Here is a 16,052-nt window from a genome sequence, read left to right on the forward strand (position 1 = left end):
ATTCCATAGTTTGAGTCTTTACAGAGATGATCCAAGCAGGCATCATTCAACTAATATTTATTGAGCAACTATTATATTCCAGATATTGTTCTTTGAATGCTAGATGAATCACACAGAGACCCTGTCATTGGAAAATTTCCAATTTAATAGTAGAGGTAAAATATACATGTGAATCATGGAATCAACATAAATGTCCATCAATGATAGGCTGGATAAAGAAAATGTGGTACATATATACCATGGAATACTATGCAGTCATAAAAAATGAGATTATGGGTCGGGTGCAGTGGCTTGTGTCTGTAATCCCAGCACTTTGGAGGCCAAGGCAGGTGGATCACGAGGTCAGGAGTTCAAGACCAGCCTGGCCAAGATGGTGAAACCCCGTCTCTACTGAAAATACAAAAAATTAACTGGGCACAGTGGCAGGTGCCTGTAATCCCAGCTACTCTGGAGGCTGAGGCAGGAGAATCGCTTGAACTCAGAGGGTGGCGGTTGTAGTGAGCCGAGATCGTGCCACTGCACTCCAGCCTGGGCGACAGAGTAAGACTCTGTCTCAAAAAATAAAAAATAAAAAAAAATTGAGATTATGTCATTTGCAGGGATATGGATGGAGCTGAAGGCCATTATTTTTAGCAAACTAACACAGGAAGAGAAAACCAAATACCACATGTTGTCACTTATAAGTGGCAGCTAAATGATAAGAACATATGGACACATAGAGGGGAATAACACACACTGGGGCCTATCAGAGAGTGGAGGCTGGGAGGAGAGAGAGGAGCAGGAAAAATACCTAATGGCTACTAGGTTTGGTACCGGGGTGATGAAATAATCTGTACAACAAACTCCCATGACACAAATTTACCGATGCAACAAACCTGGACATGTATGTACCCCTGAATTTAAAAGTTAAAAAAATAAAAAATATATATACACAAGTCCTTATAATATAGATAATAATAATTGATAATTGATAATAGAAAGTACACTGTGCTATGCAAATACAAAAGGAGGATGCTTTCATGGGGAAGATGGTAAATCTCAAGGGGAAGCATTAAGCATGAAAATATGTTATAATTATTGGAGAACCAAGATACTGTTAGTATTTAATGAAAACAAAATCCTGAAACACATTATTACTGCAGAAACAATAAAGAATTTTTATCCAGCAAAATTAACATCCTGCTGTGGCCATTTTTCTCATTCCATGAAAATGTCATTCAGAAGTGGCTGTGACCTGGGACCTCAAAGCCGTGAGCTCTCTGCATGTACTTGTGCTCCAGACCCAGCTCTGCTGCTGCTCTGCATGCACTTGCACCTCAGACAGTGGCATCTCTGTGGCCCAGACACGCCCATTTGCTGGACCTAACACCAATGGGCATCCCCTTGGCCACAACCTCCCCTGATAGAAGGAAAAGAGATCAGCAGCACTCCAGCACCTTTTACCGCCGAGGACCCCAATATATGCAAATCAATCAATGTGATACAACACATTAACAAAACGAAAGGAAAAAAAAACCCAGCTTATTATCACAATAGATACAGAAAAAGCATTTGACAAAGTTCAGCATCCATTCATGATTAAAGCTCTCAAAAAAATAGGTATAGAAGGAATTTACCTTAACACAGTATAGGCCATATATGAAACTCCCACAACTAACGTCATAATCAGTGAGGAAAAGCTGCAGGCTTTTCCGTAAGATCTGGTACAAGGAAAGAATACTTACTTCTCTACTTTTCAACATAGTACTGGAAGTCGTAGCCAACAATTAAATAAGGAAAAAAAAAAGGGCAACCAAATCAGAAAATAAATAATGTTATCTCTGTTTGCAAATGACATGATTGTGAACATAGAAAAGTCTAAAGACTCAATGAAAAACCTGTTAGAACTAACAAATGAATTCAGTCAAGTTGCAGGTTATAAAATCAACATACAAAAATCAATCATGTTTCTATACACAAGGAATAAAGTATCTGAAAAGGGAATTAAAAAATCAAACCATTTACAATAGCCATAAAAATAATAAAGTACTCACGAATAAACAACCAAACAGGTCAAAGATTTATACAAGAAAAATTATAAGACATTAATAAAGGAAGTTGAAAAAAATACATGTAAATGGAAAGACATCCCTTCTTTATAGATAGGAAGAATTAATATTTTTAAAATGTCCATATTACTGGAAGTGATCTGCATATTCAATGCAATTTGTATCAAAATCCCAATGGTATTCTTCACAAAAATAGAAAAAAAATTCTAAAATACGTATGGAACTACAAAAGAACCTGAATAGCCAAGACATTATTGAGCATAGACATGAAAACTAGAGGCATCATACCTCCTGATTTCAAAATATATTACAAAGCCACAGTAATCAAAACAGTATGGCTTAGGCATAAAAACAGACGCATAGACCAATGGGACAGAATAGAGAGCCCAGAAATAAATCCACGTATGTATGATCAACTAATGTTTGAAACATGTGAGAAAAAGGGACCAGGAAGGAACTGTGGCGAACTGGTAGCTCATACATGCATAGTCAATAGGGGACATTGACAATAGGGGACAGTCCATCCAGTCCCCAGCACTGGTGAATTTTTGTCACAGCAGGATTGTATATTTAAAGGTTCTGTGGAAGCAAATACTATTTTTAAAAAAATACTGTGTCTATTAGTCATACCGGTTTCTGAGCTAAGAGTTTAGGCTTAATTCAGCAAATGGGGTGCATTGCTCTCTACGTACTAAAGTATGCAGGAATATTTCTTTAAACTTTTCCAATCTAAATGTTTCTTAAATTTTTGCCCAAACATCTGGGAAGATATACCAGTCTCTTAGTTTCTATCAGATATCTCCCTTTTTGTAATTTGTAAATCAAAGTGATTTTCTAAATTCAGTCAAATAGGAGAGGAAAATAGAGTTGCTGTTGGTAACTGTGCCTCATAACTATGGTTAGCGAGTTCTGAGGGTGAAACAAAGCTGACCCTGGAGTTGCGCCTTGGCACTGCCAGCAAGACTGCTTCAGGTTCCTTGCCCGTGGTTGACCCTGCACATGGAGATCCTGCCGATCCCACTTATATTTATAGGTGTCACTCCTGCAGGTAAGCCTAACATACATGGCTCTTCACCGTGAGCCAGGTAATGAATATATGTGTGTAATTTAATCATGATTTATAATCTATTAAATTTAATATCCCATGCCTAATAAGAGAGTGCTTGTGAATTTAGAAATATTTGAAAAAATGAGTTAGAAATTAAGAAAATAAGCAGGTTTAAAATTTGAAAACCAGTAAAGTATCAATATGTGTGTATGTGTATATGTGTGTGTGTGTATCAGGTGTTTACTGCATTTCTAGCACCATACCTGGTGCTAATTAAAAGATTATCATTTAATAATATCTGCTGTTTGCCTGGCACTTTATTAAACTGTCTCTAATCCTTAAGACTACCCTAAGAAGTAAATGCTAGCATCCCCATTTTTATAAAGAAATAGAGGCTTAGGAATTTGAGTGACTTGTCCAAGATCACATATCTGGTACATTGCATAGCAAACAGACTGTGCTTTGCCTACTGCACAATACAGACTCAAGAGTGTACACATGATAGGACAAGGATATTTAAAATAAGAATTCCATGTGTTGTATTCCGTTTCATTTTGTGAGCATGTGTATGTGTGTGAGCATATGTGTCTGTATACATATATATATATATATATTTGTATCATGTGCATATGTATGATCATTCTGAGCAATAGTAAATTCTTTTTAAAGATACGCAGTATATTATTGAAGACAGTGCAGGGTAGAAGTTAGGAATATAGACCATAGAATGAACCTATGTCATGTTTCACCATAAATCATAGCCTGGACTTCAGATCCCTTTTCTGTAAGATCAGGGTTATTGCGAGGTCCACATTAGACAGTGTTCAGCTTGGCACAGTGTTTTATATCCTTGGCACATAATTTATATTTAAATTAAATATTAGCCATTTGTATTGTCATTAATAGATTAATCAGTATGTTTTCTTCTTAAATTTCTTGTCTTCTTCTCTCCTACTTACAAAAAAAATCACTATACATTGAACCTAGATTCTATAATTCAAAGGCATCAATGGACATTGAGATGCTTGCCTCATATCCAAGATGTAAGAGAAAGTGCACATGCCTATTTTAAGGCAGGCCACAGATAGGCTATAACTTTCAGTTATGAGTGGGACAATACAATCAAACAAATCAAATAAAATTTAGTAAGAGCATAGACAGACAGTATTTGGAGCAAGTATACAAAGACATAGAAAAGACTATCTACAGGGAGGTTAGAAACTTTTAAGATATACTGGGTAGATAAATTTTAGGTTCATCTTTTGGGAAGCTGTTTAGATGTAATCAAATAGGATTGAATTAAGGAAATTTAAGTCATAATACATCCATTCTTTGTATCTTTTGCTATGTAATGCTACAGGCAGGCAGTAATAAGTACTAGGTTGATTGCAATGAGATAGAACTGAAAAAGGTACATCTAAAAGGATTTTTAAAACTAAAATTTGGTGGCAGATTGAATTTAGGTGGAGGGAGGGAAAGATGTTCTAGGTAGCTCCAATGTTTGGCCACCACGGGTTTATGAGAAGTGGCAGAAACAGATCTAGTTTTTCCAAGGGGCATAGTCCAGTTTTATACTTGGAATTTAGAGTGATCCGCTGGAGATATCTTAGAAGCCAAAACTAACAAGATCCACTTTTTTTTTTTAACAGGGATAAATGTAAATTCCTACATTAGATTAAGAAATGAATTCAATTGCACAAGTCCAGGATGTGGGATATCTGCTTGACAGTTAGCTTAGGGGTTTTTGTTGGCCACAGACAAAACTAATTATTCACCAACAATGTGCCCTGTTGCTGAAAGAGTACATGCCATGTTAGGCTGCATAATAGAAGTGTTGTCATGCGCCTAAGGGAGACCTGTGGTTCCACCAGCATATATGCTATGAGAGCTGATTTCTTGTCTTACCATAGACTCCATGTTTTCAGAGAGGAGTGCTCACAAAAATTAGAGAGTGGTCAGTATGGTCAGGGGTCTGGAAATTATGTCCTGAGGGAAATAGTTAAGGGGAAAATGGAACAAATTAGAGGGAATATGATAGCAATCTTCAAAACTTTGAAAGATTGTCATGTGAGAGAGAAGGAATGCAAATATTTATTATGATTGCTGTGAGAAGAATTGGGTAGAAATTTCAGAGAACCTAAACATTAAAAAATTAGATATCGATAGCTACATCTTCCTAACAAGATAAAAGTGCTACCCATTAATGGGTGTGCTCATAGGGAAGGTATATAATTGCCCACCTGCATTCTGTATATTGGTCTATGTGACTTGTAAAATTTCCTTCTAGGTGAGGTGCGGTGGCTCATGCCTGTAATCCCAGCACTTTGGGAGGCTGAGGCAGGCTGATCACTTGAAGCCAGGAGTTTGAGACCAGTCTGGCCAACATGGCAAAAATCCCATCTCTATTAAAAAAAAAAAATATAGCAAAGTATAGTGGCACATACCTGTAATCCCAGCTACTTGGGAAGCTGAAACATGAGAATCGCTTGAACTCAGTAGGCAGAGGTTGCAGTGAGCTGAGATCATTCCACGGCACTCTAGCCTGGGCGACAGAATGAGACTGTCTCAAAAAAAAGTTCTTCTAATTGTTAGTTGCTATAATTCTGTGGCTCATGGGTCTATGAGTAGCAGTGGTGTCTTTCAATCTATAGCAATCAGTAGCAATGGTGTCTTTCCATCTATAACCATACCAATTTCCAAGGGACAGAGAATACCAATAGAACTTCATTCTATATGTAAATTATTGAAGAGATGCAAACTTTAAAGCTTATCAAATAGTTGTCCGTCTTATGACTAAAGCCTTCCTTCAGGAACTACACATAACCATAGAGAATGTTACTAATGAAACACTGTAAATTCTTTCTGGATATCTGCTATTTCTGCAGCTCTTTGTTAGTAAAACACCATTTGAAACAACTTTGTCAAAGCATTCCAAATATCTTACATCAAATGTCATCTTCTCAGAGTCCTTCTCTAATGACCCTATCTAGTCCTGAGTTACTTTCCATCACATTATCCTGTTTTCTTTTTTTTCATATTTAAGACTAACTACTAACACACTATTTATTTGTTTTTTTATTTGTTGTCTGACTCACTTCCCAACATAGAAGCATTGTAGAGAGGGATCTTGTGTGTCTTGTTCACTCTTCCTCTAGCATTCAGAAATAGTACCATAATAGACATATCTTAAACGTAATTGAATTAATGAAACATCTAGGTTGGGGCTTGAGGTGTTTCTCAAAGGTAACTCAATCCTTGCTACAGTGTTTCTGGACCTTTCTGTATAATTTAAGTAATCTACACTGAAGCTCTGATGTATTTGCCATGGTGACAGAGTATAAATGCTACCACCTAGTCTTTAATTTAAGATTTAAATTTAAATTTATGAATTTAAAGGCAATCAGTGAATATTCCTTTGGTTATCCTATGCTATGAACACTATTCCCAGTCCCACTCACATGATTTTAGTTTTGACTCTGAAATACTTTACAATTTGAGGTTTTTATGTGAACCTTCTTCCTCTTCTCCAAGCTACATTCTTGGTTGCAGAGCTCAGAATTTCACATGGTAACTTTTTCCAGTCAAAGGACCATGTAGTTAATGCATTATCCAGATAAAATGTCTTTTCCCAGGTCATCTATCCATTTTACAATATCTTGGGAGCTAAGTGGGATGAGATAATCAACTGTGGTTGTTGCTCACCCTACTACATTTGCCTAGATTGCCTTTCAAAGTGACCCTTTCCTTTTCCTCAAACCTCCTAATCTCTTACTCTCAGCAGATGACTTTGTTTCATATTTCCTTGAGAAAACAGACACCATCCTTCAGGAACTCTCTCATGTTTTCATCACAAACTCATCTACTTATCTGATCCTCACTCACCCTTTCTTACCTTCCTTCCTACTACCCTTGATGAAGAGCCCTTACTCTTATCTAAGGCCAGCACCCACTTGTACTTTGTACCTATTTCATCTTCTAAAGGATTTTGATTCTGTGAGTATCCCCATATTTAAGGCATGAGTTTCTAATCCTTACAGGGTTATTTCCATCAGCACATAAATAAGCTAATCTATCATTTGTCTTGGGCCAGGGGGAAACTCCAACTTCTTCATTTTCTAGTATCCCTTTATAGCAAAAGTTCTTATAATAATTGTCTATTAGTCATTGTCTCTGCTTTCTCACATTTTCTGCACAGCCCACTTCAATCAGACTTTCTTCCCCAACACTTCACCCCTATTTTCAAGGTCACTAATCACTTTCCGATTGCTAAATCCAGTGGTTATTTCTATGCTTTAATTTTATTTAGTCTTCCCCTGGGATATGTCCCAAATCTTCCTTCTTAAAATACTTTTTTGTTTCTTTTGCTTTTCCCTTGGATTCTGTTACACTATATATCTTGGAAATCCTGAAACATAAGATTTTTGTAATATTGAGGCATTTCTCTCAGAAGAAACCTGTCTGGGAGTGAGGGAATCTGGACAGGGCAGGGAAAGAACCTGAATAAAGAGGTGGTTCCAGGAGAAATGTAGTTTCAGCCCAATCCCTTCAGAGCTTTGGGGCATGCCCTGTAGCACAGAGGCAAAGGGGTTGGGCTGTTATGTCCTGGCATCTGTCATGGTCTAGCAGCTGTCTGGGAGGATGGAGCAGAGGCACAACATTCCAGGTAAAGCACTTCCTTGCAGTTAAGGGAAATTCTTCCAGGAAGGGTGCAGAAGAAAGTCCTCATAGGATAAATTCATGGTAGCTGCGAATGGAGCACTGCTCAGCTGTGGGATGTGGTGTACCAGTTGCTTTAAGTGGCCTATCTTTCCCTTCTACTTCAGCCACTCCTCAGTCACTTCCTCTGCTGGGCTCACATTCTCATCTCTTACAATCCCACATGATGCCTTTTACTTACTGAAGGCTCACAAATTGATTCTGTGTTCTTGATTACTCCAGAAAACCCTAGAATTACTTTTACAACTCCTACCTGACATTGTCATTAAAGATCTAAAAGGCTTCTTAATTTTAACTTGGATAAAACTAAACTCTTGATTCCTTGTCCCTCCTCCAAACCTGCACTTGTCCCAGTTTCCCCATCTCAGGTGCTCAAGTTCCAAGTTTAGGTGTTATTCATGATCTTCTATTTATCTTACATCATACAACATTCTGGCTCTTCATCCAAAGTATATCCCAAACCCATCCACCTCTCTCCAGGTCCACCACCCACTACCTAGCTCAAGCCGTTGCCTCTTGCCCGCACCACTGCAGTATTGCCTCTGCGTTCTCTTTGTGTTTCACTTCTTGTTGCCCCTGCAGATTCTGCTGTACAGATGCCAGGATGATCCTGTTAAAACACATGTCAAATAATGTTACACATATGCTTAAAACCCTACAGTCATTTCTCACTGAACTTAGAGTAAAATCCCAACCCCTTACCCTGGTTTATGAAACCATATGTAATCTGGCCCAAGTATACCTTTCCAACTTCTTTTTTGGCTGAGTGTTCCTCTACCTACAGTACTCAGCCACATCAGCTGCATCTCCTAGCCTCCTCAACCACACCAAGAATGTGCCTCCATTGGGGTCTTTATTTTGACCATTTCTTCTTCCTTATTGTCACTCAGATCTCAGTCTATATATCAACTTCTAAGACAGGTTCTCCTGATCAATCACTTTCTCCTCACTCTTTAAATTGTCTCTAGAACACTTAACACTGTCTGTTATTCTTGTATTAATTTGTTTAGCCATTTGTAGTCATTGGATGGTTACTTTCTTACTGTGTAAGTGCCTTGAGGGCAAAGATGTTACATGTCTTATGCACGCAATGAATATTGTTTAATGAGTGAATAAATGAATGGCGACCCACCTGCTTTAAGATATATGTATTCACTTAGAATACATATTCTGTGCAGTTTAGACTGCATATTTAAAACTGTTTGCTTATGGATATATTTCTAAGCATCAAAAAAACCCACAAAAAAACAAAAACAAAACCAAAACTGAAACCCACCCTTCTTTACAGTCAAGATTGATTATAATCTGTGATTTCCTTTTGACATATGATGAAATCTAGTTACTATGTACCTTCATATATCTGGGCCAGACCCTTATATTCTGTAAAACACAATGACAAAAATATATCTAACTCATATGTAAGAACTTACCACATAACATGCAAAATGAGCACTGTACGGTATATACCCTCAGAAATACACAGAAAAGCATCAATAGTGTGGGAAATTACAAGCTGTTTCTTGTTTACTTTAAAAATATATGTTACCATCCTTTTTTTTAGGTGATAATTCACCATGAGTCTCACAATTCTGCACATTCTGTAAACAGAGGCACTGACTGGCTTTGTTTTGGACCAATTTTTCCAGTATAATTACATAGCAGACGGCCTTGGAGATTAGAAATAGTATCTTCCTCTGGACTGAAGGGCATGGTTACTGCCTATTATAAAAGATTCAGGGTCCCTAAACTCATTGTTCCTGTTCAGTAACACAGCTTACTTCACATCTAGGTATCTCTTTGTGTTCTTTGCATTTTCAGTGCAAAAATAGTAATATTCTGGACACTGCTATTGCTCTAAGTAATAAACGATCCCTTTTATCTTTCCCAGGGATCTCATGTTTTCTACCAGCATTCATGAAACTGCGGCAGGTTTACTTGTTAGCTTGTAAACTGGGTAAAATCTTGGACCTTTCACAATGCCTGACACATTCTTGCATATCTTGCCAGTCCTCATGGAGATTTTCTTGGGCTCTCAGTACTACTAGACTGCTGTGCGTGTTTCACTGAATTTAGGCAAAAGAATGAAATCTACCTCGTTTTGGGAGAGACTTCAAATAGTCACTTTCATAGGCAAATAATAGATCCCCAAAGATGACCACACCTAATCCCCCGATCCTCTGAATGTGTTAGGTTATATGACAAAGGGGAATTAAGGGTGCAGCTAGAAGTAAGGTGGATAGTCAGCTAACCTGGAGAATGGAAGTTACACTAGATTATCCAGGTGGACCCAGTGTAATTATGAGGGTTTTTAAATGTGGAAGAGTCAGCATTAGTGTGATGTGATTTGAAAAAGACTTAACCAGCCACTACTGACTTTAAAGGTACAAGTGGGGCATATAAGCCAGGGAATGGAGGCCAACTCTGAAAGTTAGGAAAGGCAAGCGAACAGATCATCCCCTGGAGTTTCTAGAAATGAACACCAGCTTGATTTTAGTCAGTGAGACTGTTTCTGATTTCTGATCTCCAGAAATACAAGATAAATTTGTGGTGTTCTAAGCCACAAAATTTGTGGTAATTTTTTATAGCAGTTGTGGGAAACCAATGCAGTTACAGACTCTGGATAAAATAGCTACATGAATGTATTTTAACTTCACATTTACAATAGAAGAAGACCTCCAACATGGTAGTAGATGTATTATACTATTATAAATTAGGATAATGGTAATTCTCAGACAAAAGCACATATGCAAGTGAAAACTTTACCATGAATTCCTAGGATGAGAAATTTCATTTTAATATCAATGTATATTTCTTTGTATTAATTTAAATCATTGTCTTATATCCATAACAAGTACTAGGTGACATTTAAATATAAATGGCTTAAATTTTCTTCTTAATTTTTTTGGTTTTATGTAAATTCATTAGTTTGTTAAAACTTCCAAGATTCCTTTTATTTGGCCTTACTATTAAAATTCTAAAGTATGCAATTGGTAATTAAACCTGAATAGTAAATTATGTTTGGGAGTAAAATAAAAGACTCTTTGTATTTTGGAAAGTACAATTAGATTTTACAAAGAATATTACTATATTTTTGGGAACAATCCTGTCACTGATTTATTGGATTACAACATCAAGGAGGAACTTTTTAACTCCCCTTATGTGGAGTTCTTCCTGGGCCTGACCAATCTGTTCTCTGTAGGACAGATAACTGTAGGGTAGATCTTGTCTACCCTCATTATACCATTTCAATAGTTTCTTTTCTAAATTTTGTGATCATACAGAGTGACATCAAAGTTAAAGGCCCTCCTGAGGCTGTATACATGTAATAGAGTGGTCTTATTGGCCTACATGAGATAGCTCCTTTGAGAATAGTATGTCAGGAGGACCTCAGATCTTTGGCTCTGTTTCTGTTTTCAGTAACTTAGTTCCTTTGCTGAGTGTTTAATAGTTTGATTCTATAGGTCACATAGATACTCTTCTATGTTCGGATACTCTTAAGTTGCAGATACTCTTAAGTTGCTCAAATGATTTATAAATGGATCATCCATTTATAAATTGTGGTTTTACATATCCTTGGGATGGTTTGTAATATAATTTTAATGAACTTAACTGCTCTAATTAAAAATTAAATTGTGTTTTAATTAACATAAAGTGAGCATGAAGCTCAAATGAACTTTATTTATAAACATAATTTTAGGTATAAGTGAAATAATTGTTTAAAATATTTTGAAGTTTTCTTAGGTTACATAGATCTGAGCAAGGGGGCTTAAATTATTTCTTTTTTTCATTTGAAGTTGGATAATACATGAGTCCATTAAACCTCCATATGTTTGCAGTTGACAACACTAAATCTGGGAAACAACCTTTTAGAAGAAGTTCCGGAAGAGATTAAATATCTTACATCTCTGAAGACTCTCCATTTATCTGGAAATAGGATCTGCAGATTTGCACCTGGAGCCTGTGGTAATTTAGTCAACAAGGAGCAACATTATAGCATCAAATTTAATCTCTCATATTTAATAATATGAAACTGAAATGAAAAAGAATTTTGCATGTTTAGTCTTTTTTTTTGTGGGAGGTATTTACATACTACTCTTGAAATATAGGAGGAATGGCCGGGCGCGGTGGCTCACGCCTGTAATCCCAGCACTTTGGGAGGCCGAGATGGGCGGATCATGAGGTCAGGAGATCGAGACCATCCTGGCTAAACCGGTGAAACCCCGTCTCTACTAAAAAATACAAAAATTAGCCGGGTGAGATGATGGGCGCCTGTAGTCCCAGCTACTCGGGAGGCTGAGGCAGGAGAATGGCGGGAACCCGGGAGGCAGAGCTTGCAGTGAGCTGAGATCCGGCCACTGCACTCCAGCCTGGGCGACAGAGCGAGACTCCGTCTCAAAAAAAAAAAAAAAAAAAAAAGAAATATAGGAGGAGACAGCATTTTTTAAAAAAGTATTGTATCATATGTTTATTTACATGTAGACCTAAGAAAATAAGTAAGCATCAGTGTTAATGAATTTTCCTCTTTGTAGAATCAATATAAAGTCAGATCGTGAATCTGGGGACTCTTTTCCCGAGCCAGAGATAATTCTATTGGAAAGTCAAATCAAGTAAAGCTCTACCGTAGCTTTGTTCTTTTCACTTTTTATTCTGTCTTAGATATTAAGTCACACTTTTTGATCAAGATACTAAATTTAAATCAATTTGGGGAAAATTTTAAAGAAAATATATGAGATCCAGTAAGTAGCATTTTTTTCTTTCTTTTTCCCATTAAGTAATAATTTCTCCATTCAAGATGATGCTATTCTTATTTAATATTCCTAGAGTGGGCTTAAGGACAGATGTATGACAAAGCGATCTAGATGGCTTTTATAGCTTTATCAACTAATGCAAGGTACTTCACCACTTTCTGTGTTGGTCCTTAGTAGTAAAACTAGAGAAATATTATAAAATTTATAAATTTCTATGAACTTTTGAGGCACAGGTGCTATATATAATCATTGTAATCTTCACACAGAGTTTATTAACCACATTACCACATGCAGCAATAAATTAGGGGTTATATTTGGCAAATAGCACAAGTAGACTCTAGTACTGTCTTTTTAAAGGTACTTTAAAATCTTAGGTCATATATCTTGGAAAAATATTCTTTTCCAAAATAATAGATGTAACGAACAATTATTGATACTTGAACACATTATATATGCAAAGCCATAGACCAGAATTCAGTTACAAATTTACCTTGGAAGAAAACAGTTTACACTAAAAATGTTAAGGTCATGCAAATCAATAGATAATAATATTTTATGACCTATACTGAGGGGACAAATGTAAGTGCAACCTGATATACATAAACAATATTGAACATACTAATTTATACTAATTAAGGCTCTATAAGGAATTTTCTATCATGTTGCCTTTAAATTTGAGATAAGTTAGGTATATGTATGTCTGTATCTATATCTATATAGATATATTTTATATATGTATGTAAAAATTTTTTGGAGTGCTCTTGAGTGTCTTTAGTGTCTATATTTCTTTTTAAAAATAATTGTTTTTTTAATTGACAGTTAACAATGGTACATACTCATGGAGTACATAGTGATATTTTGATACATATAATATATAGTGATCAGATCAGGATAATTGGCATAGCTCTTATTTCAAACACTTACCATTTCTTTGAGTTGGGAACATTCTTGATTTGGGGTTGTTGAACTTTGAAAATCCCATGTGATTGAGCTAAGTTATGTACTATGTCAGGTCCTGATGATTGAAGGTCAGAAGTAGTTTGATGTCAGGGAGTTTAATGCTGCCCAGCATGGGTCTGAACAACCTTGTTGCATTACATGACCCTGTTTCCCTGACCAGAGCAGATTGATCAGGGCTGGAGTTGTATTCCAAACTAAGCTTGTCATATTTTCTCTTTCTTGGGAATTGTGATAGAGTCTAAAACAGTTTAATTGGTTTGAGATAATTACATGACCTTAGGCAGAGGTTGCAAACTGGTGGCCCATGGGCTGAATCTGGTTCATAAATAAATTGATTCTATTTTGTTGGCCTTTAAAAATCTTTGAATTAGGTGCTCATGTTTTCAAATCAGGAGAGTTCACATAGAAGTCTGGATCTCTGGCTCTTTTTAAAAATCTGTTTTAAAAAAGAAAGATTTAGCAACACTGCAGTTGCATTCCCATATAACAATTGCCAGAGCTGGCTGAATGATGGTGGCCCTGTCTGACATGGCATGGGATTATCATTTTGATTCCTGTGGACAAGCGAGTTTGAAAGCTCTGTCTTCCCTGTCTGTGAACATTCAAATTCAGAAGTTGTAATATGGTTATGAGTACATAGAAAAATAGAGCAAACATGTTCAAAAGAGAGAATGGAGGGAGGAAAGAGAGTGCGAGTAAGATATTATAAATACGAAAATGAGAGAAGCTGTAATGAAGAACTAAACTATATTTTCTGCAGAGATATTCAGACAGTACATTCTTAGGTTCTGGGTGCCTTTTAGCCTCTGATTCCAGTTTGTGATGAGCCTAGTTGCATCCTCATTCCTCAGGCACAGTGATGTGAGTTAGATCTGTAACTTTGCGATAAATCACTCCTTTTTGCTTTAGGTAGTTTAAGAGGGTTTCTGTTACCACCACCAAAAGAGCCTTGGCCAAGGCAATAACCAGAAGGAAAATAAAGGTATGTAGAAAAGTAGAAAGTGACTAAAATGATCTAACAGATGGCTAAAGTGACTAAAATTATTTTTCTAACAGATGGCTTACAAAATTTAATACTGCTTAATCTGAACAACAATCATCTTATGCAGCTTCCTCAAGAAGTCAGCAGGTAATTTTGTTTATAGCAAGACTTGGTTAACAATCACGCCCCTCCTCTATCCCTACCCTGGTCATTTGAAAGCATTATGCCTAGCAACAAGTCCCTGTGGGATTTATACATAGCAAAGAGGGATCTGAAGGACTGAGGCAAGCCACTAATTTTAAGCAGATGATTCTTTAAACACTTTGGAGAAATGAGAAACAGCATGACTTGGTAATCTTTAGTGTAAACATTGGACTTTGAAACATAAAGTTCTAAAGCTGATGGTCTCATTGATTTCCCACCTCTGAGGTTCTTGGAGCTTGGATAGCCACAGAATTGGGCACATTAAATGTTATTTCGCATGTGTATTGTAAACCATTTTGAGTTTGATGGAAAAGGTAATATAAAAACTAAGGATTTAAAACTGCTTTGTCATTTTCATTTTTAAAAACCCCACATTCTATTGTCATTAACCAAAAAAAAAAAAAAAAAAAAAGCTGTTTTTCCTTATCCTGCACATCTGCACAGACAGAATGCCTTTCTGGAGCCAGCTGAGAGCCTTGTCCTTCTGTAGGCAAAACATGCTCTTGGGCTTTTCCTCTGACAGATGGAGAGAGAACTCTGTTCAGGTTTACTTTGGAGACTCCCTTTATTGCCTGTTGAGCAGAAACAGATGTATCACAGAGCAAGAGCATCCAGAGTTTTAAAAGAGAATACAAAACTTTGAACAGTCCTCAACACAGGGCTCTCTGCAGCACCTAACATCTATTCCAATTTACTTGTCTGTACCTCTAGCCAATGCATTAGTTTTTTCCAAATATATTTTTATAAGGAAAGCAATATTTTAAGTCAGAGCAACTAGAAAAGAATTGAATTAATCTAATTTCTATAGAAGATAAATATTTCCAGCAATGAAAATGCCATGCTAATAGTTGTCTGCTTGCTTTTCTATTAATTCAGCTTATCAATTGATTTATATATTGATGATGATATAATTTAAAAAATCCCTTGGGAGATCTCGTGAATGAGGTTCAGGGCATATCTCTGTGCAACTAGATGTATGCCTTTGGGCAAGTAAGTTAACTGCTTTGAACTGCTGCTTTCTCATCTCTAAAGAAAGAATTTTGAATAGATGAACCTCAAAGTTTTTGCAGCTATAACATGTTATGATTTCACAATTTCATACACTTATCTCTGTTTGTAATACAAATTACAATATTCAAGGAATCATGTAAATCTAAGGGAGTATGTTACAACGATGAAAGAATGCTTTCACTGAAAAAAGTAGGATTGCAAAGTGTATAGATCTATTCTGTTTTATAGTTAACTTTGGGTTGTCTGTATTCTGGCCGTATCCTAGATATTGACTAATTGATCATCTGTCTAAGCAGAATTCCATTTTCGGAGCCGGGGAAAGTTTCTTCACCTTT

At 36.5% G+C, this 16,052-nt stretch overlaps 1 protein-coding gene across 2 annotated transcripts in view; it reads left to right on the forward strand.

The window, feature by feature from the left end:
• LRRC69 (leucine rich repeat containing 69) overlaps positions 1-16,052 on the forward strand; it is a 137,077-nt gene that overhangs the window by 32,717 nt on the left and 88,308 nt on the right. Inside the window, exons 3-4 of one of the 2 annotated variants that reach the window (XM_005563676.4) lie at positions 11,649-11,775; positions 14,577-14,649. The exons of the other annotated variant lie outside the window; for it this stretch is intronic. Of the exons in view, the coding sequence (XP_005563733.2) occupies positions 11,649-11,775; positions 14,577-14,649 (200 nt within the window). The remainder of the gene's footprint in view (positions 1-11,648; positions 11,776-14,576; positions 14,650-16,052) is intronic. 2 annotated transcript variants of the gene reach the window in all.

Source organism: Macaca fascicularis, chromosome 8, assembly GCF_037993035.2.
Source record: "Macaca fascicularis isolate 582-1 chromosome 8, T2T-MFA8v1.1".
NCBI classification, from domain to species: domain Eukaryota; kingdom Metazoa; phylum Chordata; class Mammalia; order Primates; family Cercopithecidae; genus Macaca; species Macaca fascicularis.